General features: G+C 42.1%; 1 protein-coding gene across 1 annotated transcript in view; it reads right to left on the minus strand.

Moving 5' to 3' along the window:
* Positions 1-10,021: 10,021 nt before the first annotated feature.
* Positions 10,022-26,874, minus strand: part of TMEM156 (transmembrane protein 156) — a 31,522-nt gene continuing 14,669 nt past the window's right edge. Inside the window, exons 5-7 of the mRNA XM_006273652.4 lie at positions 22,742-22,840; positions 12,703-12,800; positions 10,022-11,260 (exon numbers count right to left, since the gene is read on the minus strand). Of these exons, the coding sequence (XP_006273714.3) occupies positions 11,237-11,260; positions 12,703-12,800; positions 22,742-22,840 (221 nt within the window). The 3' untranslated portion in view covers positions 10,022-11,236. The remainder of the gene's footprint in view (positions 11,261-12,702; positions 12,801-22,741; positions 22,841-26,874) is intronic.

Consider the following 26,874-nt stretch of genomic DNA (forward strand, 5'->3'; position numbering starts at 1 on the left):
ATTATGCCTTTTCTTTCATAGAGTATTGATTATGTTTCATACCAAGGTGCCTGAAACTGAAGATAATTAATTTTTTTTTAAAAGTAGTGAAGGAGCCAAAAGGAAAGTAATTTAAGTTTGGTGGTACTGTAAACTATTTCTCAATTTTCGTTTTTTTCTGCCTGCCAGTGTATTGAATTTTTCTTGCAAAAGAAAAAGACGTTACAACTAAAAGTCAAAATGGAGGATGTGATTCAAAAAAGATCAAATAGCCAGTCCAGGCCTCAGCCACCTGCCCATGGCAAGGAATTCCAAGCTCTGAGCAAGGCGCCTAAGCTCCCTGTTCAGTGCCTGGGAGAGTTGGACTCCTTAGCATAGGAGCCCGAGCAGGCAGCCAGCCCAGTGTGCACCTGCCCAGACCTGATCATAAGGAAACACATGACCTCTGGGAGTCTTCATTACTGACCTCCCACACCAACATCTTCTGCCAGGTTACTAAAGATGCCTCTGTTCACTTGGGTATCCAGGTTGTAGCCGTATTGGTCTTGAGGAAAACCAGGACTCATAGTAGAGATGTTGTATTTTATTAAACCAACAATAATAATGTTGGTCTAATAAAAGATACCATCTCTTCTACAAGTCCTGATTATCTGTTCAGTTGGGATACACAGCCTGGAACCTCTCATGAAAGGCCGTGCTTGTGTCCCTTCTTTCAAAGAACAGAGCTAGGCTTCTTCTATTTTAAGGTAGAGCTATCCAAGTGGCAGCTTATAGGCTGCATACAACCTCCACCAAGTTAACCTGAGGGCCCTGGACTCCCAGTCCAGGTACAGATCCCCTCATCACTCTTCTGCAGCTGCTACTGGGGTCTCCAGGTTCCTGCTCCCTCCTCCAGTGTCTGCTTCCTGTCCCTGACCCTGAGGGTGGAACAGGGCATCACAACCCACCAGGCCAAGTGGGCTGGTGGCCAGGGAGAAAGTTCAGGGAGACCCCAGATGGCGCAGGGGCACTGACATGCTACAGCATGCCACCAGAGAACATGCAGCCCCTAGCCACCCAGAAGCTGGACAGCCCCGTTTAAAGACCTGGCTGAGCGAGGATTGTTTAATAGGCTACTTATTAGCCCACTGTCCCCAGAAGCATAGGAGGACTTTAATTACTAGGCTATTGCCTAGATGGCAGTGGCAGTGGCACTAGGCTATTGCCTAGATGGCAGTGGCAGCAACTCCTCTTCCATCCCCATTCTAAAGAAATGCCGGGCATTTTGTGAGCAACTCAGTCCTGCAAGTGTGAGACAGAGGCTCTGGGATCGCAATCAGAACTAGCCCCTGATGAACTCAGGCAGGAGAGGACTTTGTTTCTGGATCCCAGTCAGGCTTAAAGGAGTAATAAGAGCCCAGCTGTTGTGCCATGTCAAATCTGAAGCATTTGTAGGCATGCATAGAAGTAGTCATCTCAAGAACACAAAGAACCATAAGGTCAACAACTGTAGCTCCTCTAGAGTTCCGATGTTTCTGGGATGTAGGCAGCCATTGAGCAAGGGTTTTTTTTCAGGATCACAACTTTGGATCTAAATGACTTTAAAACCATTTTTGGATCTAACCCAAAATCAATAATCTGGAATATCTGAAGGTATAGACACCACATCTAAGATGATATTGAGGTTGCTACCCACCAGTAAACCTGTCACAGGCTGTTTTCCCTAGTCATTAATATTTGTCATATGAGAATTCCCTTCATTTAAACAAATATATTTTTGCTTATTTAGTTCAGCATTTGTAGATAACCCCCCCAAATCTTTTCTTCCGTGAAGACAGCTAAAGCAGCCTTTGGTACAGACTGTAGGGGTATTCTTGGAGATTAAAATTCTTGTTGCAGATGAGTGAACACAAACTGGGAGATCATTTATGGAAGAGGATGAGACAAAATGGACCAAATAAGCCAGCAGGAGGTAAGGAGCTGCAAACAACAGAGTAATTGAAGGAGGAATTAAATCCTATCCTCACTTGAGGTAACAGCATGACATGGGACAGGCTTGTCAATAATTAAACAAGGGCAGCTAGGTCCATATTCCCAAAAGAAAAAAGAATCAGCAGTAATTATCAATGAGCAAGATCTCACTGCCAGACTTGAGGAAGTTGAGCTGCAGATCATTCTGGTAACTAGTCCTGCCTACTGTTTAAGGGGGCAGAGCAAAACCCCATGCATGAGCAAACCCAGAAACTCTGAAGACACTCATAAAGATTTCATAGACATTAGGGCTCAAAGGGACCTCGGAAGATCATCGAGTCCAGCCCCCTGCCCAAGGGGCAGGAAGTCAGCAGGGATCATAGGATCCCAGCAAGATAAATATCCAAATTTCTCTTGAAGGCATTCAAAGGTGCTTGAACCACTTCCAGCAGCAAACTATTCCAAACCTTGGGGGCTCAGACAGTAAAGAAGTTCTTCCTTATGTCCAGCCTGAAACTGTCTTGGAGGAGTTTATGACCATTCAACCTTGTCATCCCTTGGGTGCTCTGGTAAACAGACATTCCCCCAGATCCTGGTGAGCACCCCTGATAAACTTATAGGTGGCCACCAGATCACCCCTGAGCCTGTGCTTTTCCAGGCTGAAGAGTCCCATGGCTCTCAGCCTCTCTTCATAAGGTCTGTTTTCCTGACCACTGATCATGTGTGTGCCTCTCCTCTGGACTCTCTCAAGCTTCTCCACAACCTTTTTCAATTGTGGAACCCAAAACTGGACACAGTACTGCAGCCTCACCAAGGCTGAGTACAAGGGGAGAATGACATCCTGGGATTTGCTTGAGAAGCATCTATGGATGTAAGCTAGCGTTTTGCTTGCTTTACTAGCAGCAGCATCACATTGAAGGCTCATGTTCATCTTGTGGTCAATCATGACCCCCAAGTCCCTTTCATCAGAAGTGCTAGCCAGTGTAACACTGCCAAGCCTATAAGCATGGTGCGGGTTTTTCCTCCCAAGGTGGAGAACCTTGCATTTTTTGGTGTTAAACACCATCAGGTTCTCGTCCGCCCATATCCTGAGCCTGTCAAGGTCAATGTGGATTATCCTCCTGTCCTCAGGTGTGGACGCTTTACCCCAGAGTTTGGTGTCATCAGCGAACTTGGCTAGTCTGCTTCTGATACCAACATCCACATCATTAATGAAGATGTTGAATAGTATCGGCCCAAGGACAGAGCCTTGAGGGACCCCACTGGTCACAGCGCACCACGACGATTGACTTCTGTCAACCACTACCCTCTGGGTCCCACCACCAAGCCAATTCCCCAGCCAGCCGATCGTGGTGAGGCCGAGGCCACAGTTTCCAGTTTTGCCAAGAGGTGATCGTGAGATATCAGATCGAAGGCTTTTTTAAAGTCAAGATATACGACATCAATCTCTTCTCCTTTGTCCAGGTGATGGGTCACCTGGTTGTAAAAGGAAATAAGATTGGTCAAGCAAGGCCTACCCGCAACAAATCCATGCTAGCTATCCCTCAGGATGTTGCCATCAGCCAGTCTGTTAAGAATGGCCTCTTTGATAATCTTTTCTAAGACCTTCTCTGGGATAGAGGTCAGGCTGATGGGCCTGTAGTTTGCTGGATCCACTTTCCTCCCTTTCTTGAAGATAGGCACCACATTGGCCTTTTTCCAATCTTCAGGCACTTCACCAGAGTGCCCAGAGTTCTTGAAGATCCATGCCAGGGGCTGAGCTATGATATTTGCCAGATCCTTGAGTACCCTGGGGTGTAATCTGTCAGGGCTAGCTGACTTGAAGGTGTCCAGCCTCTCAAGGTGTTCCTTCATGAGATCAGCATTGATGGAGGGTAAGGAATCTCCCTTACTCAGGCCTCCCTGTCCTGTAATGGGCAGGGGTGTCCCATGGGACTGGTGAAAGACGGATGCAAAGTACCCATTCAGCAAGTTGGCTTTTTCCTGGGCTTCAGTTGTCAGTTGTCCCATCTGGTTTAGCAGGGTCCAATGTTGCCCTTGCTTTTCCTCCAGCTCCCCACATACCTAAAAAAGGACTTTTTATTGTCTCAGATTCAAATTACTCAGATTCAAGTCACTCAGATTCAAATTAGGTCCGTCTGCACATAATGGTGAGGAGAGAAAGGTAAAAAATTTGTATTTTGTGTGTGTGTAACAAAAAAAGATAACAGGTCTGCAGACCTGCTCTGCTAGTGGATCTTGTTGGGTTTTCAGCTGAAGCCTTTGTCTTCCAGTTCTCTTCCAATTTACCTCTTGGAGCTTTTGGTGAGAACTATTTCTGTAGATGAACTCATACATTAGATGCAGCAGCTGCTGAGGTGAGCCAAAAATGGCAAATGTAGGCAGGACATTATGCATCAAAAATTGATGCTTGCTAATGGAAGAGAAGGGGTAGGGAGATGAATTGTTTATACAGTGCCCAGCACAGCTGAATCATGCAGTTCTGCAAACAAACCACAAAACCTTTTCTCAAAAATTCCTCAACCTGTGATGGATCTTAAGATAGAATGAAAAGCACCTCCTATTGTTTTAACTGGAGGTTGCTAGTACTGCCAAATTCCTTGAAACATACTCAACAATTTATGACTCTACAAGCACTATCACACTGAGGGTAATCATAGATTTAGAACTTTAAATTGCATAATAATTCCATAATGAGGTAGAAAGGGCAGAAAATAGTTTTTTCCATTCTATTATTTAGAAAGCAAAGATGCAACTGTTTTGCCTGTAATGCTTCCAACATGACATTTGAGGTGGTATGGTAATCTGATATATTCCCAACAAAGTATACTGGGATCAACATCAAAGTAAAAGGACTATTTATTTCAAAAGTGGCTAATTGACATATTCAGGGTTCTAGTATCTTAAGTCTTCCTCTTACCCCTGGGCTTAGTTGGCTAACTTTGTATCGCATGTAACCTAGTTGCGTTCCCAACCTCACCCCCATCCTTCTATTGTTAGTCCCTCGCCCGGGTGTCCTGTATTTCCCTATTGGCTTTGTCATCTTTTTTTTTGGATTGGATTTACCATCCTTACATATTCAGGGTTCTAGTATCTTAAGTCTTACTACACCTATCCTTAAGACAAACTTAGCCACAGCATAACATCAGTGCTGTGAAACATCTTGGTGTACAAATGGCATATTTTATTTGTAAGGGTGCCCACATTAAATCAAAAGGGATCCCATCAAAAATAATTAAAAACATATTTTTTCTGATTTTCCCTGTTTTCTATAAATGCTCTGTTGTTTGTAAACAAAAGAGATTAGAAAAAAAGATTTTTTTTGTGCATTTTATAGCATCATGCAAATTCCCAGTTTGACTATTTCCCCTATTAGTTTATCCTGTGGTTTGTGTCAATCTTGTACTCAAAGACAAGAAAAAGAAAAGATTTAATAGGAAATATTATTCTACATCCATAAAAACTACCAGGAAACCCAGGCAGGCATCTGCCCAAACTACTTTAATTAGTTATATTTTAGTTAACAATTCTATTCATATTCCTATACTCTACCATATATTCTCATATACTATATAACCATGGCTTCTGAATGCTTTTTAGTTAGACAAGGAAGACTCTCATAGATTTGGCTGGGCTTTGTATTGGACCCAGACACTTAAACTGTTAGTAGACCAGGGGTGGGCAACTATTTTAGGCTGAAGGCCACTTACTGAGTTTTGGCAAGCTGTCAAGGGCCACAGGGGTAGCCCTGCCCCTTAACAGATGCTCCACTCCCTGGTTGCCATCTTGTGACCAGAAGCCCTGCCCCCTAAGCCCTTCCCTTTGCCACCAGAAATCCCTCCCCTTGCCCCCAGAAGTACTCCTTTCAGCAAGGGGTTTTGCCATCTCAGAACCAAAAAATACCAAATTATGTTCTAAAAAGTTAACATCTACAACAGGGGTCAGCAACCCCTGGCACACGTGCCAAGCATGGCACACAAGGCCATTTTGCTTGGCACTCCACTGCCAGCCCAGGCTCTAAGCAGCTGCTGCCAGCCACAGAGCCCAGGCTGCTCCCAGCAGGTGGCTGGGAGGCTGCAAGCCCTGCTGCAAGCAGACTGGGCTCCATGGGCCGGCTGCAGCCAGGAGGCTGCAAACAGCTGCTCTGGGCTCCGGCATGTTGGCACTCCGGCACTTTCCAAGGTAGACATTGTGGGTTTTTTGACACTCTGACAAAAAAAGTTGCCTACCCCGATCTACAACATTCATTATTGATTTTAAAAAATATTTTTGTCCTGGTTTACATGTGTTTGTGTGGTGTATGTAGAGGTGATTGTATATAATAGCTTAAAATGAAGTCTCAGTCTTGTATATTGTGTAGGGGTGGGAGGTATGGAGGTGGGTATTGGTTTGTGGGGGGCTGTGAGTGTGTGGGTATGTGGGGTCTGGGGGAGGGTGTGGGTGTGCCTGTAGGAGGTGGATGGGTGTGGGGGGTGTGGTTGTGGGATGAAGAAGCATGTCAGTGTGTGTGTGGATATGTGGGGTCTGGGTGCATATGGGGTTTGTGGGAGATTGCGGGGGGAGGGGGTGTGGGTGTGGGGGTCTGTGTGTATGGCAGTGTGTTGGGGGTGTAGGTGCATGTGTTTGGTGGGGTGTGGAACTCACCCTACAAACACACTCTGCCCCTGCCTTCACACACACACAAACACACTCTGCCCCTGCCTACGCGCACACACACACACACACACACACACATATGCTGCCCCTCCCCACACACACATCTGTACTGGTACAAGCCCTATGCTCCCCAGTCCAGTGATGCAGCCAGGAACCACATGATGCCAAAGCAATACGGGGGCAGGAAGGCAGGGAAATGGCTGGGGCAGGAATGGGATGCTCGGTCCTGCTGGCTCCCCCTGGGTCCTGCCCCTGCTTCTATCATCTTTGACAGGCAGCCAGGAGCAAATAAATATTAATGTTTTAAGGGCCCCGCTGGCCAGATAGAATGAGCTGGTGGGCCAAATCCAGCCTGTGGGCCATATTTTGCCTGCCCCTGTAGCAGACAGTTCCCCTTAAAAAAATTTGATGGTGGTGGTGGTAGTGGTAATGTTCTCAAACTGAAACAGAATTAGACTTTTATACAGCTCACACTTTTAGGTTAATTAACCCAAACTGTCTTCTCTGCTACTGTACCTGCAAGGTTCTGTGACCTGAGGCTGTTCTATTATGCTGTGATCTTTATGATATCATGTCTGAAGGAAAAAATCAGTTTTTCTTATTTTTTTAATATTGGAGCCTTCATCTTTCTTACAACCCACATCCTCTTTTTATTTGTCATTGCTCACTGTACCTTATGTATCCCAGACTCCAACCTTGCAAGCTGCTCCACCCAATCATAAGATTAGGGCCAAAAATAAGTTCCTTGAGAGGCTGACTTGTTTTTATTTGTAGCACTGTAGATACAATATATACTCTGCAAAGAGTAAAGTACTGATAGTGAAAGGAAACATGTAAATTAAGAAGAGTAAATTTTGATATGACAGTAATCCACATACAAGACAGTGCAGCCTTTATTCAGAGAGCAAATGTTAAGTAAGACATCTTCTCCTGCCCTTGGCTCTTTAATTTCCAAAGAGACTGATGCAGTAAATAAAACATTTAGGGTAATATTGATTTTGATGGTGTGGATTTAATCTGGCAACAGCAAGGAGAATAAATGGGTACATTTTTTCCAAAAGCTACCTCTGTATCTAACTGGTCTTAGGACGTTTCTCTTTTTAGAGTTGTATCAGCAGGATTTCATTCATGAGCTGACAATTCCACATCTAGCTCTTAATTTCCACAAATGAGAGACATTTTTTCTAATATGTCTCAAGATATTTCATGATTTTTATTTTAAATGACTCAACATCCTATTTGATTGTAACAATTAAAAGTTAAAAATTTAAAAATGCTTCCCCTTTTTATTGTCGGATAACAGGAATCCAGCACAACTTCAGGTGGGGACACTGGGTGGGGTGGTTGCAACTGTTGCACTGCATACTGTATCTATCTACATTGTTTTACAGACAAGATTCTTGGGGTTAATGTGATATCTTTTATTAGACCAACTAAATAGTTGGAAAAATAGTTCTTGGCAAGCTTTCAGGCACAAACACCCTTCATCAGGCATAGGGAGAGTCTGCTTGTGTTTTGTGTTCTCCTGGATGAAATAGAAGCCAATATGCAAAATGCAGGTCTGTGAAAATACAAATGTGTGGCAGTGAGGCTCAGTGGCAATGGGAAACAATAGGTGCAAGGCAGGTAGGTGGGCGGGAAAGAGGGGAATGTTGCCCTGGTGATAGAAAGTAGCTGGTAAAATGTAGAGGTTACCTGGTGTTATTGCACGGCAGGCAGGTCATAAAGTGCCATAAATCCAATATCTATATTTAGTCCATGATTGTTTGTGTCCAGTGGATTTATGAAGTTCATAGGCTCGTCTATGAAAGGTGTTTTGTAAATTCCCTTTGAGGATTAGAACTGAGAGACTGGAGAGAGAGTAGTTGTCTTGTGGGAAGTGTGCACCCACAGGTAATTAGGTATTTTTGTCTTTGATAGATTTTCAGTGTGGGTTCATTCTGGTGCACAGTTGTTGTTTGGTTTCTCCTACATATTTTTTATCAGGGCATTTAGTGTAGTAGAAGGTTATTCTACTGCACTCATCACTAAGAGAATAAAGTGTGTCTGAGCCATCAGACAAGGCATAATGGAAGCCTGCAGAGCCATTTTGCATTGATTCCACGTCTTCCAGACAGTGGATTAGGACAGGACATTCCAAGAACAGGGGAAAGACAGTCTCTGGGCACGTTGTCTCAGAGTTCAGGGAGGCTGCTCTTCTGAAGTCTTCTCTAAATTACCCTGTGGAGCATGGGATATTTGTTGTAGCCACGTTGATCTAGAGACAGGCGTACAAAACTCTAGGGGTAGAAGTGATAACTTTAGTCTAATAAAAGATATCACCTCTACCCCAAACGTTTGTCTGTCTGTGGAGCGTAGGTCTCCACTAGAATTAATCATGAAATACACTGAGTAGTACTGCCCCTCAAGTCTATCCTTTAAAATATATTCTTTTCTAAATAAAATGACCTTGCTATACAGCTGGACCTATCGGGAGCCTCGCAGGCTGAATGACATGGCTCTGTGGGTCAGATCTGCCCCACAAGCTGAGGGTTGAGCCTCCCTAATTTACTCAGTTCAGGAAAAATAGTAATTTTCAGTCGTGTTCATGTTACCCCTTAATAGCACTATGGATATGTATCTATTATCTGGCACTGCTCACAAGAACCAAGTATTGCCTCAAAACTCTAGGATGCTTGGCCTGTACTTTTCCTGGCAAGGTACTGTTGAATAGTTTAATAAAAACAGCAATATTACATAAAAAGTAGACGGTGTCTCATTCTCGGCACTCAGATACCATAGTGATACATGCCCTGAAAATCACATAGGTTAGGTGAGCTGTGGTGAGCAGTGTTTCCTTTGGACAAAGTTACACATATGGAAGCTGTGCCAACAGCTGCTGAACTTTTTATAAATGTCTGTAGTACGATTGAGGGCATGGTCACACAAACAACTTACCATGATGTAAACAAGGTTGATAATTTTACTGCACAGCAACTCTGCTATACCTATAAATGTTCAGGCTCTGCTTCACAGTGAATGAAAACTAAGTCCTAGGACCTCACCTCCTCAGCGAAGGGAGGTAGTAGCACACACACACTGCAAGTACCTTGAATTAACTGCACTTGAAAATCTGGCTTTAGTCAATGTACAATAGAATAGATGGGCCTAATCTAAAGCCTATTGAAAAAAAATAGAAAGACTCCTATTGTGTCCAGTGGGCTTTGGATCAAATCTTTCTCCTAGATGTTTTAGAGAGTTATAAAGGCCTGTTTCAAGAGAACTTTAAGATGTTTCTTGACAATGAAAATTTACTCAGGTCTTCATGTAAGGAGACTTACTTTTACCATTCACTATGAAAATAAGAGTGAGCAGGCTTCACCACATTGGTATTTTCCACCTTAGCAAGTGACAAACACAGAGTCAGATGTTGTTTGTAATAAAATCAGAGGGTGACTCCTCTCTGAATAAATTTAATAAACAAAAGGAAAATCAGGAACATTACCAACAGCAGTAACAGATGAACAGGAAGGAATGGTGCACAGGTAGAATTATATAGGTAGGATTACATATTTAACAATAATTCCAGTCTCTACCCAAAGAGCTCTCCCAAGAATGAGAAGGGACAATCACATCAACAGATAGTACCACTTTGAGATGATGCATTTGTGTCATTGGTTACTGACCTGTCTCTAACTATCAGCAAGAGCAATGTATTAGCAAACTGTGCAGTTCACCATCAGGAAGTGGGTGTTGCAGACAGGAACCACCTCCACCTATTTCTCTTTCCTCTAACTTGCACGAACTGTTGGTACAACAGATAGCTGCTATCTTTACTGGGTGGGTACCACTATTTTGAGGGCATCTGTTAGGCACACTCATCCACTCAATACAATTTGACTTCTGCTGTAGGTGAGTTTTTTTTCTTAACTACAGTATAGATAAATAAATTAATAAATGACTGTAACAAGGCCTCAGCTACCTCGAAACAGCGGCAGTATAAGTGCTCCTAATAGGGAAAGGAGTGCACCAGTGAAAACTGGACTGGCTACAGCCCAGCAACAGAAACATTTTCAATGTATTCCTCACAGAATAAGTTGCAATAGATTACAGATCCTTAAATACAGAAGCAAAGACCTAAATGTATTCAGGATGCCAAAGGGTCTTTACAGACCATGAACTGCCAGCCTGGCTTGCCAGACTTTGCACATGCAAAAGGGGACATGGAGCGAACAGAGGGGAATGGACAAATTTAAGACATAAAAATAAATTGTCTTCAATCACCTTCCTACCCACTTCATTCTAATGAGTTACCTGAAGTGATTCTAAGTAGCCCTAATACAGAAGTCTGATCCCAAACTGAAAAAGCAGGTCTAAGAGCAACCTTAGACTCAGAGAATTACACTAGAGAGGCAGCTTTGCTAAAGTTAAAGTTGACAACCTCTTTCTGCTTAAAGTGCTCTAAAATCCAGATGCTTACTCTGATTTTCCTGGAATGTGGTATGCCTCATGGGGGTGCTTGGTTTCTTCATAAAGGCAGGTGCTTAAATGGATTTCACTGCATGTGTATAGACTGAGTAGCCAAAGGCCTTCCAACCTTTCATTTGAGCTGGGTAGCCCAAGGGGATGTGTAGCAGTCATCAAACCTTCCATACACGTAGCTAGTGTCAATTCAAATCTGACCCTTGGTTGAAATCTGTTGAGGGGGAAAGTAAAAGAAGTATATTGCTGCAATCTGGCAGGGATCTGGGGGGAAATGTAATTCTAGAAGAGAGAGAATTCAGCAAATGTTCAAACTATTTCAGCAAATACTATAAATTCCATGAGAGGATGCTTGCTGGGAGGGGAAAGCAACTCTCGAGGATGAAAAAACGGGGAAAAGGATTTGGTGCGATGTCAAGAGGATGGAAAAAATGGACATGAGTGGGAGGGAAAGATAGAGGGGCTTAAACCATGGGAAGGGTGAGGATCATGGTGAACAGGGTAGACCAGAAATGGTAGGGCACTAGAAGGGTGGCAGGGCAATTGGGCGGTATCTGCGTCAACCCTATGAACTCTCCTAGGTGTACCAGGATCTGGAAGTGGGGCTGTATCTGAGAAGCTGCGATCCCCTTTCCTTGGTCTCCCATGTGTGCCAGGATCTCAAGGGTTCTCTCCCCTTCTGGGAGTGTCTGAGGCTGCCTACCTGTTTCACTGTAAGAGCTGAGATCTGAAGATTGCTGTACATTTTAGCAGGAATCTCAGCTTGTGCTAGGATCTGAGTGTATCTATGAATGTTTAAACCTCCCTCCTTATTTTCTTCCAGTTGTAAGTCAACACCTGCAGAAGCCCAGTACCACTTTAGGGTGAGCTGAGAATACCAAGAGCATAGTGATGAACCTGGCATGAGGAGTTGAGAACAAGTATGCCTGATGCATATCTCTGGCTTCCTTATTCAGATATAGTCTATTACATTTTCAGATATTAAAAACACATCCAAGTGTACAGATCTTATCTGACTTGTCTATTTGTTCCCATGTCCATGGTGATTAGAACTGGAACCCTAAATCCCAATAGTTCCCAACTCAGAAAACATTGAGAACTTAAGTGGATCTGAGCCCACTTTTTGAAATCCACATCTTTGGTCATTTCTGCTGACTGCTGTAATATGGACAGAGCAGACTGATGGTAGGTTCCTTTGCTAGTTGAATGCAGCCAGCAGTTGTTTTTTTTAATTTCAGAAGCCAGGTTTTTTTAAGGAATCATTAGCAAATTGTTTCCCTTCTTGCTGTCTCTGGCACTCATTGCCTCAGGCCTTGTCAGAAACAAATGTCAGTATAATGCAGAAATCCAGGACACAGTCTTCCATCCCAGGAAAATAGCACCAAGACTTGCATTGAATTCTACAGGGGCACAGAGGGCTTAACAGACTAAAAGATTAGTTTATTGATCAATTCTGGTGCCCAGAAGAAAAATTGATTTTGTTTTTTGGCCATCTAGTGCTCATGAAACATATTTTTAAGTTCACCCCCTCCAATCCCTGGGCCAGAAGTGAGAGTAATTTACTTGGAGTACATACTGCCTGCACTTAATCTATTCAGTCTAACAGTAAATGGTAAATTAGATGCAAGTGACTTAAGATATCTGTTTGCCTCTTACATTTGTTGCACTGCAATGAGGAAACTCCTGTTCAGGAATTGCAGGCAGTATCTTTGTTGCCTGTACATTAGCTGAGGGTCTTCGTTGGTGGGTCTCCTCTGTTAAAAGTTAAAATAATTTTAAAAAACAGCTAAGAGATCTGCAATGTGTTAGATATTAAGGGTGCATCCAGATGAGCGCACACATGCAGTATGCAACACCTGTGGCAACTTGCACAAATTGCACATGCCACACATGCGGTTGTTTGCTGCACTGCTAGTTTGCAGCACAGCAGGTTATTTTTTAACCTCGGTGTCAAAAATACCCACACCTGAAAAAAACAGGGTGGCGCACATGGCAGCAGCGTGCGCTGCCCAAAACCAGAGTCTGCCTGGCCAGAGCCACACTCCAGCTGCCAGCCAGGCTTCATATGCCAGGTTGCCACTGCTGGAGCCCTGGCCCCAGAAGACCAGGTAAGGCTGCTGGAGCCAGCCCTCCCCTACCCACCAGGGGCAGCTTGCCACATGCCAGAATGCACATGCATGGGTGTTCCCCTGAGACAAGTAGCAGTGGCACAACAATGTGCCACTGCTATTTATTCCTGGGGAAATGTACGTGAGTGCTCATCTGGATGTGCTCCAAAATAGAATTTTCCAAACTGGTTCTGTGACTTAAGTGGTAAAGAGAGGTAGTTAGTTGTGTTAGTCTGAAGTCAGGAAGAAGACAGGGTAGATTTGTACCTTATAAACTGACAAAATAAGAGATGTATAGCATAAGTTTTCATAAGCAGTGGGCCTACTTCATCAGATGCTATGAAGGGACTGCCATAGGACCAAATTTTCTAAGTTATTTTATGTGCTTAACAATGCAGATAAATGCTTCTAGGAATTTTGAAAAGCACCTAACCTAGGAAGCTAATTTCCATTTGAAAATCCCAGTATTAGGAGCCAAAGTCTCATTGAAAGGTCAATTGGGTTAAGGTACATAAATTGCTTTGACACTTATGAAAATTTTATCCATAGAAAAAAATACAGCTCCATGTTTAATAAGAGTATGCAAACTCAGAGCCGTGTATTAGTTAGGGTGAGCATACAGTCTATAGACTTTCCAGTGTATCATGCTTTATGAGTGGGCTCAGTTACCATCACACAGGGACATGCAACAAGATATCCAGAGGCCACTGTAGATAAAAGAGTAACATGGAGTGTTATGAGAGATCATACAATTACTGAAAGCAGGTAGTTTGTACTTCTGAAAGAGGACACCCGTCACTTACAAGCAAAAGGACCTTGGGAGGACTCAGGTAAGGAGCCTGAAATGGGGGAAATAGAGTGTGCAGGGAGCTTTGTTTAAAGAGGTCAGCATTATTGATACAGTACATTTTCTGCAGATCTGAAATGGGATGGTGTTGCAGATACTAATTTAACTGCAGATCTCTTTCCTGCCCAACTACATCTCTGCCCAATGTATAAATGCCCTCCTATGTGCTCATATGGAGAAGACAAATTATGCCACAGATATTCTGCTTCTTCCCCCTCACCATTTCAACTCTCATTCAGGTATCTCCTCTTTGTACCCAGGCATCTCCTCTGTGCCTACCTAGAAAAGACAGTTTCACTCTCAAAATGTAAGTAATTATATAAGAAAAGCAGATTGAGAAAGTGACACAAATAGTAATGGGATTCCAGTGAAGGTTTAACCTTGGAGGAATCCAGGGAAAAATAAAAAGTAGTATTTTCCCTCCATTATGCATGTTGAATGGAAAAATGATCCCACATGTGTGCTGCGCCAGGTTCTGTTCCTACTGTCTGTGAATGTGACTGTACCTGGGCAGCCGAAATCAAATGTAACCTATAAAAAAGAATCTCTCAAACTGCCTCTGCTCCCTTGTAAAACATAATAATAGACCTAATGTAGTCATTAGATTTCACATTTTTCTGTTGAAATGTCATGCCTTTGAAGTCAGTGGGTCTGCTGTAAATATTGAATGCTGTGACAAGATTTGCTTTTTCCAGCATTACTCACCTAAGCTGCAGTGGAAGAGATAACTGTTTAGCTATGTCAAATATTAACTAAGGAGGAACAGAATTAAATATGTGATGCTCTGTTTGGCCTAGATTTTAAAAAGTCTCTCCTATCTCATCCTTGCATCTATTTAATACTGCAGCAGAAGCATCCTGTCAGCTTACCTCACTAAGAAAAAACATTGCAGAGTAGAAGGCAGCCATGAGCCTAGATTTAAAGTTCTGTGAAATGCTAATGCTGTTCTAGATCTCAGGCCAAAATTTCACTCTTATTTACATCCCATTGACTTATATAAGAGCGCACAAGAATAGCTGAGGGAAGAATAGGGCGCATCTTCTCTAATGTCATAGTCAAGGACTATCATGTTAATAGTATCAGAAGGAGAACATTACAGAACTTGTAATCACTGAACGGCAACATGTATAATACACACTGGGTACACTCATTGAGGTGCATAGCCTCAGGACTGAAAAAAGACTACATACCTACTCAGGAGTATAACAGGGCAGCTCCACACCCTGGGCAACTTTAGGACATGGAGCAGTGATACCTGCCACGCTGCCTGTAGTGATGATGAAAGTAGCTATTTTTGTGCCCCTTCATCCCCAGGCAGCAGCCAGGGCTGTTGCCCCCATCTCCCACTTTCAGTTACACTACCGTGCCTGCTCAGATTTTATACATACCTAAATTCAGTATAAAAAAATGCTCAATAAAGACAGATCTGTGCTGCTTGCAGATCCACAACTGACTAGTTCATCTCATTCTTCCAATTTCTAATAGTTTCAGGGCTGTTGGTAGAAGCCATGAAAATAAGAGGAACTAGTCAGTTTGGGGGCTGGGCTCCTAGTGACACAGACCTGACCAACCTGTATATTTAACTAACACTATTATTTACAGCGCTGCTAGTCCTGTGACATTAGCAAACCTAAAACTGACTAGCTTTCCCTCGTTTTCAAGGCCATTCGTAGCAGCCTTTAAATGCCTTACAAATGAGAGCGAACAGCCATGAAATTGGCTTCTGTCCTTTTCCAGGCTTCTAGCAGCAACCTTTCACAACTGCTTCCCCTTCACTATTCTAGTGCAGTTAAAGGAAATACACTTATTTGCAAACTAGATAGCTATGGTTACAACCAAGCAGGCAGTTAACCAAAATACAATTAAGCTTAGTATACAGTGTGGGGTGAAAGATGCTGTGCATTTGAACAGTTATGCACTTCACTGATAACAGACAACCAGAGTGGGTTACAATATAAGAAACAAACAGCACGTTGGAACTGGCACTGTGTTATGTAGTCAAGTAAATGATGCACTTATCCAGCATGCATATAAATAGGGGAGTTCTTGAGTTCACTTATTTTCCTGTACTGACCACCCATGTCATTTAAACAGTGTAGGAAATCAACTGTGGCTAGGCTATCATGTTCTCCACATGTAGGGGCGTGTAGAGTTTATAGACAAGAGGGAGTGATCACAGTCTAGACTAGGGGTGGCCAACCTGCAGCACAAGTGCCACAAGTGGCACAGGCAACCTTTGTGTGGCACACAACAGATCAGGGAAGGGACAGGCAGCACAGATCAGGCAGGAAGCAGAAAGCAGAGCAGCAGATTAAGTAGGGCAGGGGTGGGCAAAATGCGGCCTGCAGGCCGGATGCGGCCCACCAGGCCATTCTATCTGGCCCACAGGGCCCCTACAAAATTTAGAAAATTAATATTTATCTGCCCCCGGCTGCCTGCCATGCAGCCCTCAATGGCTTGCCAAAACTCAGTAAGTGGCCCTCTGCCCAAAATAATTGCTTGCCCCTGAAGTAGGGCAAGGGAATCAGAGTGGACCTTGGAGAGGGCTAATTTGTGGCGCACCTGCCAAAAAAGGTCTAGACTGTGCTCTCAACAGCTTAGTACCTCAGAGCTAGCATGGAAAAGGAAGCCTCAAGTTTTGCTTCTCAGAGCCCCAGTTCCCAGCTTGATCCTGCAAGCCAGCTGCAGCCTGTTGCTTTCTTATGCTGGATTGTAAATTTAGAGTCTAGCTGTTAATTATTAATTATTACTGTCAATTTAAAACCCATATTTTAAGCCTACCAATTCAATTACTGTGTTACTAATCAAGCAAAAGGTAGGGCAAGGTAGCCTCTTAGGGATAAACTGGCTTTACAGCATTATCTTTAACATCCTAAACTGCTGAATTGTTCAGAGAGTTTTCAGTAGTCAAACTTGTCTCCACCATTTGTGTTGCTTGCTTACTTTTTCACTTTCCCCAGCTTGAACAAAGAGAGTCAAATAAGTCATGCTTGCTTTTATTTTATATTTTGTTTCTCACTTCAGAGTCCTTGGTTTCAATCACATGAAGTTGATGATTATTTATATTAAGCCAAGTGGAGCTAGCTGAAGCATGTTTGTCTATTATGTCACTAACTGTCTTGACAAGGATGGCACTTTAAACAAACAAATATTAATCAATTAAAAGAATTGTTCCTATTGGAATTAAAAAAAAAACTCACTGAAAAACTTTAATTGGTTTTGGATATAATAAAATCCTGATTTTACAAAATTGAATTTGAAATTCAATTCAATTCAGAATTTTTTCTAATGGCCTCCCCTTAACTGTTTAGATGTAGATGTTGATATTTTTATGCTGGGATTTCAGGGATGTAGCTGATTACTGTGTGCTTTTGCCTATACTTGAGCTACATTAATTTTAATAGAAAAAATCATTAAAATAGTAAAAATCATGAAAATAACTCAAAAAATTCAGATGTGACATGAAAGCAATGGTAAAATTAATGTAGCAAAAATGTGTTGGAAAATATACCACGTAATTCACAAACAATTGAAGTCGCACATATGCTTCTGTTTCTATAGAAATTGTCTCTGAAATATTCGCAGACATTATGGGATTGTATTCAAAACTAGTCACAAGCTCCTATGCTATGAATATTAATTTGATAATGTTGAAAGCCAAAAGCCTCATAACATAATAAAAAAAAAGCATACTGAAATATCCTACATTTATTAAAATTAGCTTTATATCATAATGAGCTAAGCAAGCTCATCAGAGAATGTATCCTACTATGTAATGAGACAAATTATGGCTCTTTGAGGCAATGAAGAGCTGCACAGAATGAGAAGAAATGCATCTGTCTGAGCAATGTGGCAGAAAGTATAATGTTTCTAATTGGGTTCAGCTAAACAAATAGTACAGTTATACTAATAGAATTCCTATTATGGGTATTCTAGTTCCAGAATAGTTTATACTAGTATAATTTCTCATGTAAAATAAAGCTATATAAGGTATAGTGACTCCAGGGCCTCAACAGTAGGTTGCAGTGAGCTGTGGCTCTTACAAAACCATTTAAAAATATTGTCTTCAGTCCCTATAAATTGTACTTCTGGTGATTGGGAGCACTGTGCCCAAATCAGACATGCCACTGTAGGAGGAAGCAGCAATTCTGTTTCTTATGGGAATGCTCAGTGTCTGCATACTAAATGTAAACAGTTAAGTATTTTATACCAAAGTATAGCTACTTCCTGCATGGAAGAAAGAGCATCCTGTGCTCTCTTCCTTTTCCAGGGAATACATTCAGCCAAGGACAATCATAATTTCATAGATTTCATGGATTTTTTGACCCACAATCATTTGGAAATCATGCCTTGCAGGGAACAAATACTGAAATCAGTAGGAATTCTATATAAAAAGTAATACTAGCATTCAAACCAAGGGACAGAAAATCTTATCTTCTTCAGCCTTCTCATAGTTTACATATTATTTAGATTCACAGAACAGGTGTGATATATCTCCAGGGTCCTTTAAGGTTCTTCTCTCCACATATGCAATTATTTGTAGTATAATGGAAACAGTTATTACATTGGAGAGCAGGGCTTTTAATCCCACCCCAGAGAATGTACTATACATGTTTTTCCTAGCCTCCTCTGACTACCAACCTTAATTATCTGATTCATGAGCATAGGAAGACTGAAAATTTAGGACTAGTGTACAAGGTGAAAGACTGTAATTTACCACTTGGTAGTTAAATAAGCCCAGATATTTGTAGAACTATAGCCATACTAAACCAAACAATTCCTGTGCCTATGGATACAACCTTGTGACATATAGTATAAATCATTCTCCAGAGTGAAAGATTACACTTTTTACCTCATCGTATCTGAACTTAGAATAACCTTTTATTTGTATCTACTCATCTTTTCCTAGATGAGAGATACTGTCATGTTCTCTCTGATCTACAGCTTCGTTTTTCTCACCCTAACCCTTCTCGGAAGGATATATTGTCTTCTTCAAAGTGTCTCAATGTTTCCTTTCTAGGCTCTGAATTATATACTAATAGTATTGAAAATGTTTTTGAGTACTGTGTGGAGAGGTACTTATAATCAATCCATCATCAAGATGGTAGATCTTAAACCTAGTATTTATGGGAAGCATTATTTCTTTCTGCGTGGTCTTGATTCTACTCAGAAGTATGCTGTTGTAACCCAGGAGTAACTTAATTGACATCATCTGTGGTGTGAAAACAGTAAAAATCAAATTAGAACCAGAGTCATTGTATTTGAAACACAGTTCAAACAATCAAGCAGCTTTTTCAGTCAACTGGATAGCCTGAAGTGGGAAGAGTATAAAAGAAAAAAGAACAGACCAATATCACATTCTTTCTTCTTCAACATAGTAAAGCTATCCTGAGATTTTCAGAAAACTCCACCATCAAAAAAGCCTGTAGACATACAATACTAAACAATGCCATTGTGAGGATGATGATAAAACAGGAATGTTATTAGTGGGGGCTGCTAAAGACAAAAGATGGCAGAGACAGATTATTTCCTGAGGGATAAAAATAATGAGCTCATAAATACATCTTCTGAAGCTAGGCAGCTCTCTAAAATTTAGGAGTATAAATTGTATTCCCAGGACGGCTCAGGCAGACAGGCAGCTATTGACTCTTTTCTGGGTAAGATTGAAATGCCACAAGTTACTAGGTTGTAGAGAGAAATTATTGAGTCTCTTGTAGCTCCTGAAGAAATTGCCAAGACCCTTGCTAATATACTAAATGAACAGTGAAGTGCCCAAGCCTAGACAGGTTAAAAACATTTTTTTCCATTTGCTGGCTTTGTAATTATATTTTTGCCATTTAAAACCTATTATAGAGGAACCCTGGTTCATGTTAATCTATAAAAAAAAAAGTCTCTTTCTTGAAACCAAATTATGTGGCATTTATTAAAGGGTACATACTATTTCAGTAGTATCAATATTACTCAGAAACAAGGGTAGCAATTTCCTTTCACGCAGAATATATTTTGACCAAGTTTAATGACGTTAGCAGTTTGATACTTTGCAGTATGTCAAAACATACAACATGGTTTATCTGTGCTAATAATAATAAATTTTCAAAACGTCAAATCCTGATTCCTCACAGAAACTGTAAAAAATGGCTTTGTGTTTGTAGAAGGAAAGGAATTGTTCCGTTTCACCCAGCTGCAAAATGCCAGCAGAACCATACACTACAGCTGTATCTACAGCAGAACCATACAGCTACTACAGCTGTATCGCTACTCTCTCCTCTGATGTGGGAGTCTGTCAAGAAAGGCTGGCATAGTCTGGGATCTTCCGGCTATATTACATCAAAAACCAGACCTCTTAGTCTGCCCAAGTCCTATGTGGAACTTAATGTGTGACAAGGCCCAAAAATGAGAAGAGGGAAGACCAAATTTAAAAAGCTGTGAGAAGCACATTCCCTTAGCATACATAAGTCTTTCAATCACATTGGTTATACATTTCTTAGTTATGATATAAATGATTTTCAGTAAGAGAAATGAGAGAAAGCCAAATTCATCTGTGATCAAAGTAAATTTGGGACTAACCCGAGCAGCATTGCTTGATACAAGGGATATTTGACACATATTCCACAATTCCCTATTCAATGACACAAAAAGGGAGTAGACACACCCTGTGGCCTGGGCACTGACACATGTGGAAACCCCCCCCCACCAGCACTTTACCGAACGAGGAAGCATGTTAGTTCAATCTGGCTCACCAGCGTCTCTATAGACTGAGTGCTTCAGCAGGGCTTTTTGGCACTTTTATCTAATAGCTGTTTCAATCGGCTATTAAATAAAAGCGCCAAAAAGCCCTGCTGAAGTGTGCAATCTATACAGATGTTGGGCAAGCTGGGTCAAAATAACATGATGCCTCTTCTGGGCATGCATTGCACTCAGTGCGGAGGGGTGCCGAGCTGAAAGTAAAGTACATCTGTAAGCAGCCAAAAAAGATGCCCCCTGCAGGAAATCACTAGTTTGAAGATCCAGGACTGTTCTGAAGGCTCCTGGATTTGAACTGGAGTAGTTTCTGCATGATATGGAGATTCATATACTTGTTTTTACTCAGCACTTTCTATCTGTGTTGAACAGAGGACAGAGTGCTTCTCAGTTATGCTGCTTCTTTACAGAGGACATCCTCAGAACTGAATGCCCACTATACTTTTGCCTTTTAATATCACGTTGTAACATTAGGTGCCTAATTTGCCCATTCATACACATTCCTCTGTGTCTGATTTAATAATATACACTGTTCTGACTCTAGATTTAAATACTATCCCAGTCCTCACACACAAAATCCTAAAACTGCTGTGCTAGAAAGTTCAAGTGCCAATGAGAAGGTAGTTATGGTTCCCTTTTCTCTGCTTCTGGAATAACACTTTGAAAGGCTCCTGTATGTAAGAGCATTTGCCCAGACTGGTTCCTATACTCCCTTCACAATTTACTCCCACACATGAAACAGTTCTTCCACTTCCATGTCTGAACCAGCTACTGTTCTTTGGGTGGGTGGTAGCAGTATTATTCTCATTCCACAAACCAGGTCCCTACATAGGCATATATAGTTCCTCAGCCACCAGTGAGATTACACTAAACAGGTTTGCAGTTCAGTATCAATACATGTAATATAATAAACAGCAAAAGCAATACTGGAAAACAGCACATCTAGGAAAGACCTAAAGGAAGAAGTAGAACAACATTCAAGATCACTGTCCAGTGTGGTTGCTAAAAAAACATTATTGCTTTCCTTTGATGTGCTTCTGTATGTGGTGGCATGTATTTCAGTTGCCCATAGTTTCAGAAGGAACTACTAATCTGGCAAAAGTAGATAACAAGGTAACATTCTAGGACTGAAATATATTAAAAGAGACTGAAATAGATAAATATCGTCTAGGAAAGAGATAATTCAGGATGAGCATGATTGCTATCTGTTAAGCAATATACATCAAGAGAGAGAGAGAGGTAATTAGCCATGTTAGTCAGAAGTCAGACAGAAGGCAGGGCAGGGTGCCAATTTAAAGGATGGTGTCACACGTTCAACTTAATACTTACTAAGTGCAGCGAAAACATGAGCAAGCATGTTCAAACAGCTTAGTACATGTTAAGTGCCATTGTGGCATTGCAAAGTTGCTTTCTTTCAGGCAAGGATTATCTAACATATTAACTTTAATGCGTACTAACTTCAGTACATCACAACAGTCCAGTGATTTGCAACCATTGCAAGTTAATGTGTGCCTATACCTAGAGACTAATCAGAGGCATCACCTATAAAAGTATATGGACTCCAAGGTGCCACCCTGCCTTCTGTGTATATAGTCTCAGAAGATGGAAGAACAAGAAGAATTGGTTTGAAACAAAGGAAAGAAGTATTTAAGCTAGATAGATTTTAGGAAAACATTAAGAGCAATGGACCCATTTAAGCTAGATAGATTTTAGGAGAATATTAAAAGAAATGGGCCCATTCTTCCTGCTTCTATTGAAACTAATGGCAAAAATCTCATGGACTTCAATAAGCATAGCTAGATAATGGAGTAGATGAACAAGCTTGAGGGTCATGGCCTCATCCTTGCTGAGCTGCTATACTGGAGTGGAAATGAAATTGGGCACAGTACAATAACTAATTGTAAACATGCATGGAACCAGACAGGATTACTTGCAGGGTCTGTCAGGGCCTCTCCATGTGTCAGAATTTATTTTAGTAGTTTGCTTTTGTATTACTCACCTGAAAGGAGCCGAATGCCATTAGTAGCTGTAGATTCTCCTGGGTGTTTATATTCTTCTTTTTGTAGGATAACAGAAGCCATTCTTGTACTTTTGCTATCTGGTTTAACAACAAAATTAGTTGTTATCTAATATAAATATTTTTGTTATTAGAGGGAAAATTGGTAAAAACCCTTATAGTTAGCTTGCCTAATGCTTTTTAGTTTTAAATAATTCCCATGACCTTTTTTTGAGCTTTAATACCTCCATTGTTTACAATAAGCCTTTGAAATCTGGCCTGGGGACTTGAATTCTCCAGTTAAATTCCATTCAGGTTGCCTTTGGAAAGGCAAACCTTTTTCCCTTCTCTGGTCTGTGCAACTCCTGGAAATGGTGGCCACCTGCCAAAATAACTGAACATGAGCCTTCTAATCCAGGGGTGGGCAAAATGTGGCCCGTGGGCTGAATGCAGCCCGCTACGCCATTCTATCTGACCTGCAGAGCCACTATAAAATTTAGAAAATGAATATTTATCTGCCCCTGACTGCCTGTCATGCAGCCCTCGATGGCTTGCCAAAACTCAGTAAGCGGCCCTCCACCCAAAATAATTGCTCGCCCCTGTTCTAATCTAAGGTCAGGCCTGCACAACTGCCCAAGCAGCACTAGTAGCACTGTATGCTGGGAGTCCAGGGAGCAACTAACCTCTCTGGAGTCGGGGGACAAAGGCCCAAGCTTCTCTCCAACAGTCCCTCCTTTGAACCTGTCTCCTTTTCTGGGACTGCAAAATCGGAAACAAGCACCCCTCCAGCTCCCAAAAAGATATGACGAAAGATGAGCTTGGGTCTGGACCCAACACCTGACTTCCACACTCACTCATCCACACCATGCCAGGAGGACAAAAGCATACTTTAGCTCAGGAGTGGCTAGCCTGGGGCGCACAGGCCACAGGTGGCACAGACAGCCTCTGTATGTGGCAGATGGGGAAGAGAGCAAGCAGCACAGTGGCAGAGAGGGTAGGGAGCAGTCAGCATAGCAGGGGAAGGGAATCAGAATGGCATGCAGGGAGATGTGGGGCTTAATTTGTGGCATGCCTGCCAAAAAGGGTGGTTCCCCACTGCTCTAGCTATCAATTAATATTTTTAGTCCTGTAGTAAGATGCTGCAATATAATGCTGGGTGGCAATGCTGAAAGATCAGAGCTCAACCATACCAATGATGTGCTCCAGGGTAAAGGGATGTTTCAGGTCTACATAACAAAATGTTGTTGTTAATTTCCTTTCCTTTAAAATAACTTGCAATTTAAAATTAAACCCTGTTAAAGAATGTTAAGTTACAAAGTCACCTTTAGACATTAGGAAATGCCACAGTGCATAAGGCTGTTTATTTACTCTAAAAATGGTAAAGTGTCTAGACTAGAGAGTAAGGCCTAGAATAGCCATCTGGTTAAGGCAGAAGACTGCTCACAAGGCTTTCTTCTAACCCTGACTTTGTTCCAGGGTTCTTATGTATGCTACCAGCCCTAAAGTCTGCATTTTGTCAGGAATCTGCTAACTGTTTGCTTCATTTTCTGTACGGTCTGATCTGCTGAAGTCCCGAGCACTCATAGCAACAGCAACTACCATCAATGGCAGCTGTGGATGTTCAGCACTGCTGGCAGGAGGGCTCTGTCATAGGAAGAAATGAGAGGAAAGTTGAGGGCTCGAGGTCCTGATTTCTAATGTGGCTTTGCCACTGATTCATTTGCTAAGTCTCTGTCTCAGTGTCCCCATCTTTAAAAATGGTAATACTAATAGCTGCACATATGAAGACAAGTTCATTAATGTTTGTGAGGCACCCAGATGCTACAGTGGGAAGTGCCCTAGAAAAGTCCCAAGGAAATTTAAGATAGCTGTTTTTGATGTAGGCTTTGGGTGGTGTGTAATAATTAAGGTAAAAGCCACGAACTGAATTAAGATAACAATTCTGAACAGTTGCTTCAGTCCCTTAATACACCCCAGCCTATGCATTAAGTAGGCTGTGATAATGTCATTGAAGACTGTATCACAAAATATTCACAAAAGTCAGAGGCAACCACAAATGTGGTATTTTCTAACATGGGTGCACTTGATTTTGCAACTTTAACATGCTTTAATGTAGGTAGTTCCAGTAATGTAACTAAAGCAGGGCAACCAAGGCAACAGCCCCAGGTGCCAACTTTGGGGTGATGGGAGTGCAGAAAAATAACAGCCACCGCTGCCACTGGCTAGCCATATCACCAGCACCCAGGCACCAAGCAACCCAGTTAACCCTCTTGGTTGTTGATGTAATATGATGTTCTATAAGTATAACTAATCAAAACAAGTTCCTCAGTAATAAAAACTATATTCTAGAGGCAAAGCAGTAATGAGAGGCTTAAAATTTTTTTTCTGATTATATCCAAAACAAAATCTGAAAAACTCATAGTGAGGGAATTGATCTGTTTAAGAATAAATACAAAATATTGTTAAACTACCAAAGAAGCTTGTGGACGGTTCTATATTAAAAAATAGCAGGTTATGATTCAAATGGTATAAAATTTACTCTTATGTCCTTAAACATATATATATGCCTCACATTTATGAATAAAAATATAGAAAACTAAACTAAATGGTTTAATAGCTTAAGTTTACCTGCTAAGTCCTGAGTTCATGTGAGGCATTTTACAAAAAAGACAGGACCTGACTCAGGTTCCGGCAAGAAATAAAAAAATAAAGTAATTTACAAATGGTTTGGTTGAAAATATATTCCTTTGGAATTTATTAGATCACCCATGTCCTCTGCTACAGATTTAGTATCTTAAACAACTGTTGTGCTTATTCATTTTTTAAAAATCTTTCCATTTGCCTTTAAATAGAAACATTTTCCAGGCAGGCTCTTTTCCTCCTGTTCAGTTATGACTACAATTAGATTCCTAGGCTAGGGACAGACATTACATATAAACCAGTAGGAGTGATTGGAAACTGGTTTAAACCTGTAACAGAAGTTCAGTTCACATAGACTAGTTTCAAAATGGCCAAACCAGCTTAACATAGACCTGGACAGATGTAGTATCAGACTTAACTGATTTAAGTTCAAACAGTCTTTTGAACTTCTGTTCCAGATCCCCTCCTGACCAAAGGTAGGTCTCAGTCCTCCGGCATCCCAGGATGTATTGCAGCCCCCCACTAACCCCTCCCCTTACAGATCCTGCAGGCTAGCCTCTGCCCCAGCATATTTGCTCCAGCAGTCCGGCAGCCCTTCCCCTGGCTCTCATAGAGCTGAGGCAGCCTCCCCAGCTCCAGCAGCAGCACCACAGGGGTGGGCAAGGGGGGAATGGGCCCCCACCCCAACCCACAGTGAGGTGGTGGGGGCTGTTCCCCGCCCCAGCATAGCTCCACCGGGCTGCAAATGCCCCAGCCCCACCTCCTTACCAGCCCCGCACCGGTCAGCCATGGGGGGATGGGTAGGCGTGGGGAATGGACTTCCCCCCACCCACTGTGCAAACACCAGCTGCAGGGGCAGGGTGGGGGGGGTCACCCTGCCACACATCCCCCCCCACAGCTGAAGGCAGGAGACAGGAGGCTGATGAGGGGGCAGGGATGGGGTGTTTGTAGCCTGGTGAGCTGGAAGGCATGTGCAGAAGCTCCCCATCTTCTGGCCTTGACCAGTGAGGGCATCTGCCCGCCTTGGCCAACTGAGGAGTGAACAAGTATTCTGTTCATTAACAGTCCAATCTACACAGCTTAGAGAAAGCTGCATAGATTGAATCAATTCTGCCTCGGGCTTTTTGACTGTCTGTACTTAGCCCTAGAGTGTTCCTTTATTATGGAAATGGCTGGCAATACAGAGTTATGGTGACTGAAGGCATGTATTTATATTATCATTATTTTGTTATTTGCATGGCCAAATTCTGACTTTGCTCAGCTCTGGAGTACTAAGAGAGTGCTGAGCTATCAGACAGCAAATGAGTACTGATATTCTAGTCATTATGCCAGCTGTGGGCAGGTGCTGGCCAAAGATATCAGGGAAAACTGTGTAAAGAAGCAAGCTCAGAAACACTCCTTACATGTTGTGAGGGGAACAGTATGTGTTCCCCTCACTTCTTATTTCTAGGTTCTGGTAGTTGCACAGACAAAAGAAAGGTGGCTGGATATTATGT

The sequence above is a fragment of the Alligator mississippiensis genome, chromosome 2 (assembly GCF_030867095.1).
Source record: "Alligator mississippiensis isolate rAllMis1 chromosome 2, rAllMis1, whole genome shotgun sequence".
Classification (NCBI taxonomy): Eukaryota; Metazoa; Chordata; order Crocodylia; family Alligatoridae; genus Alligator; species Alligator mississippiensis.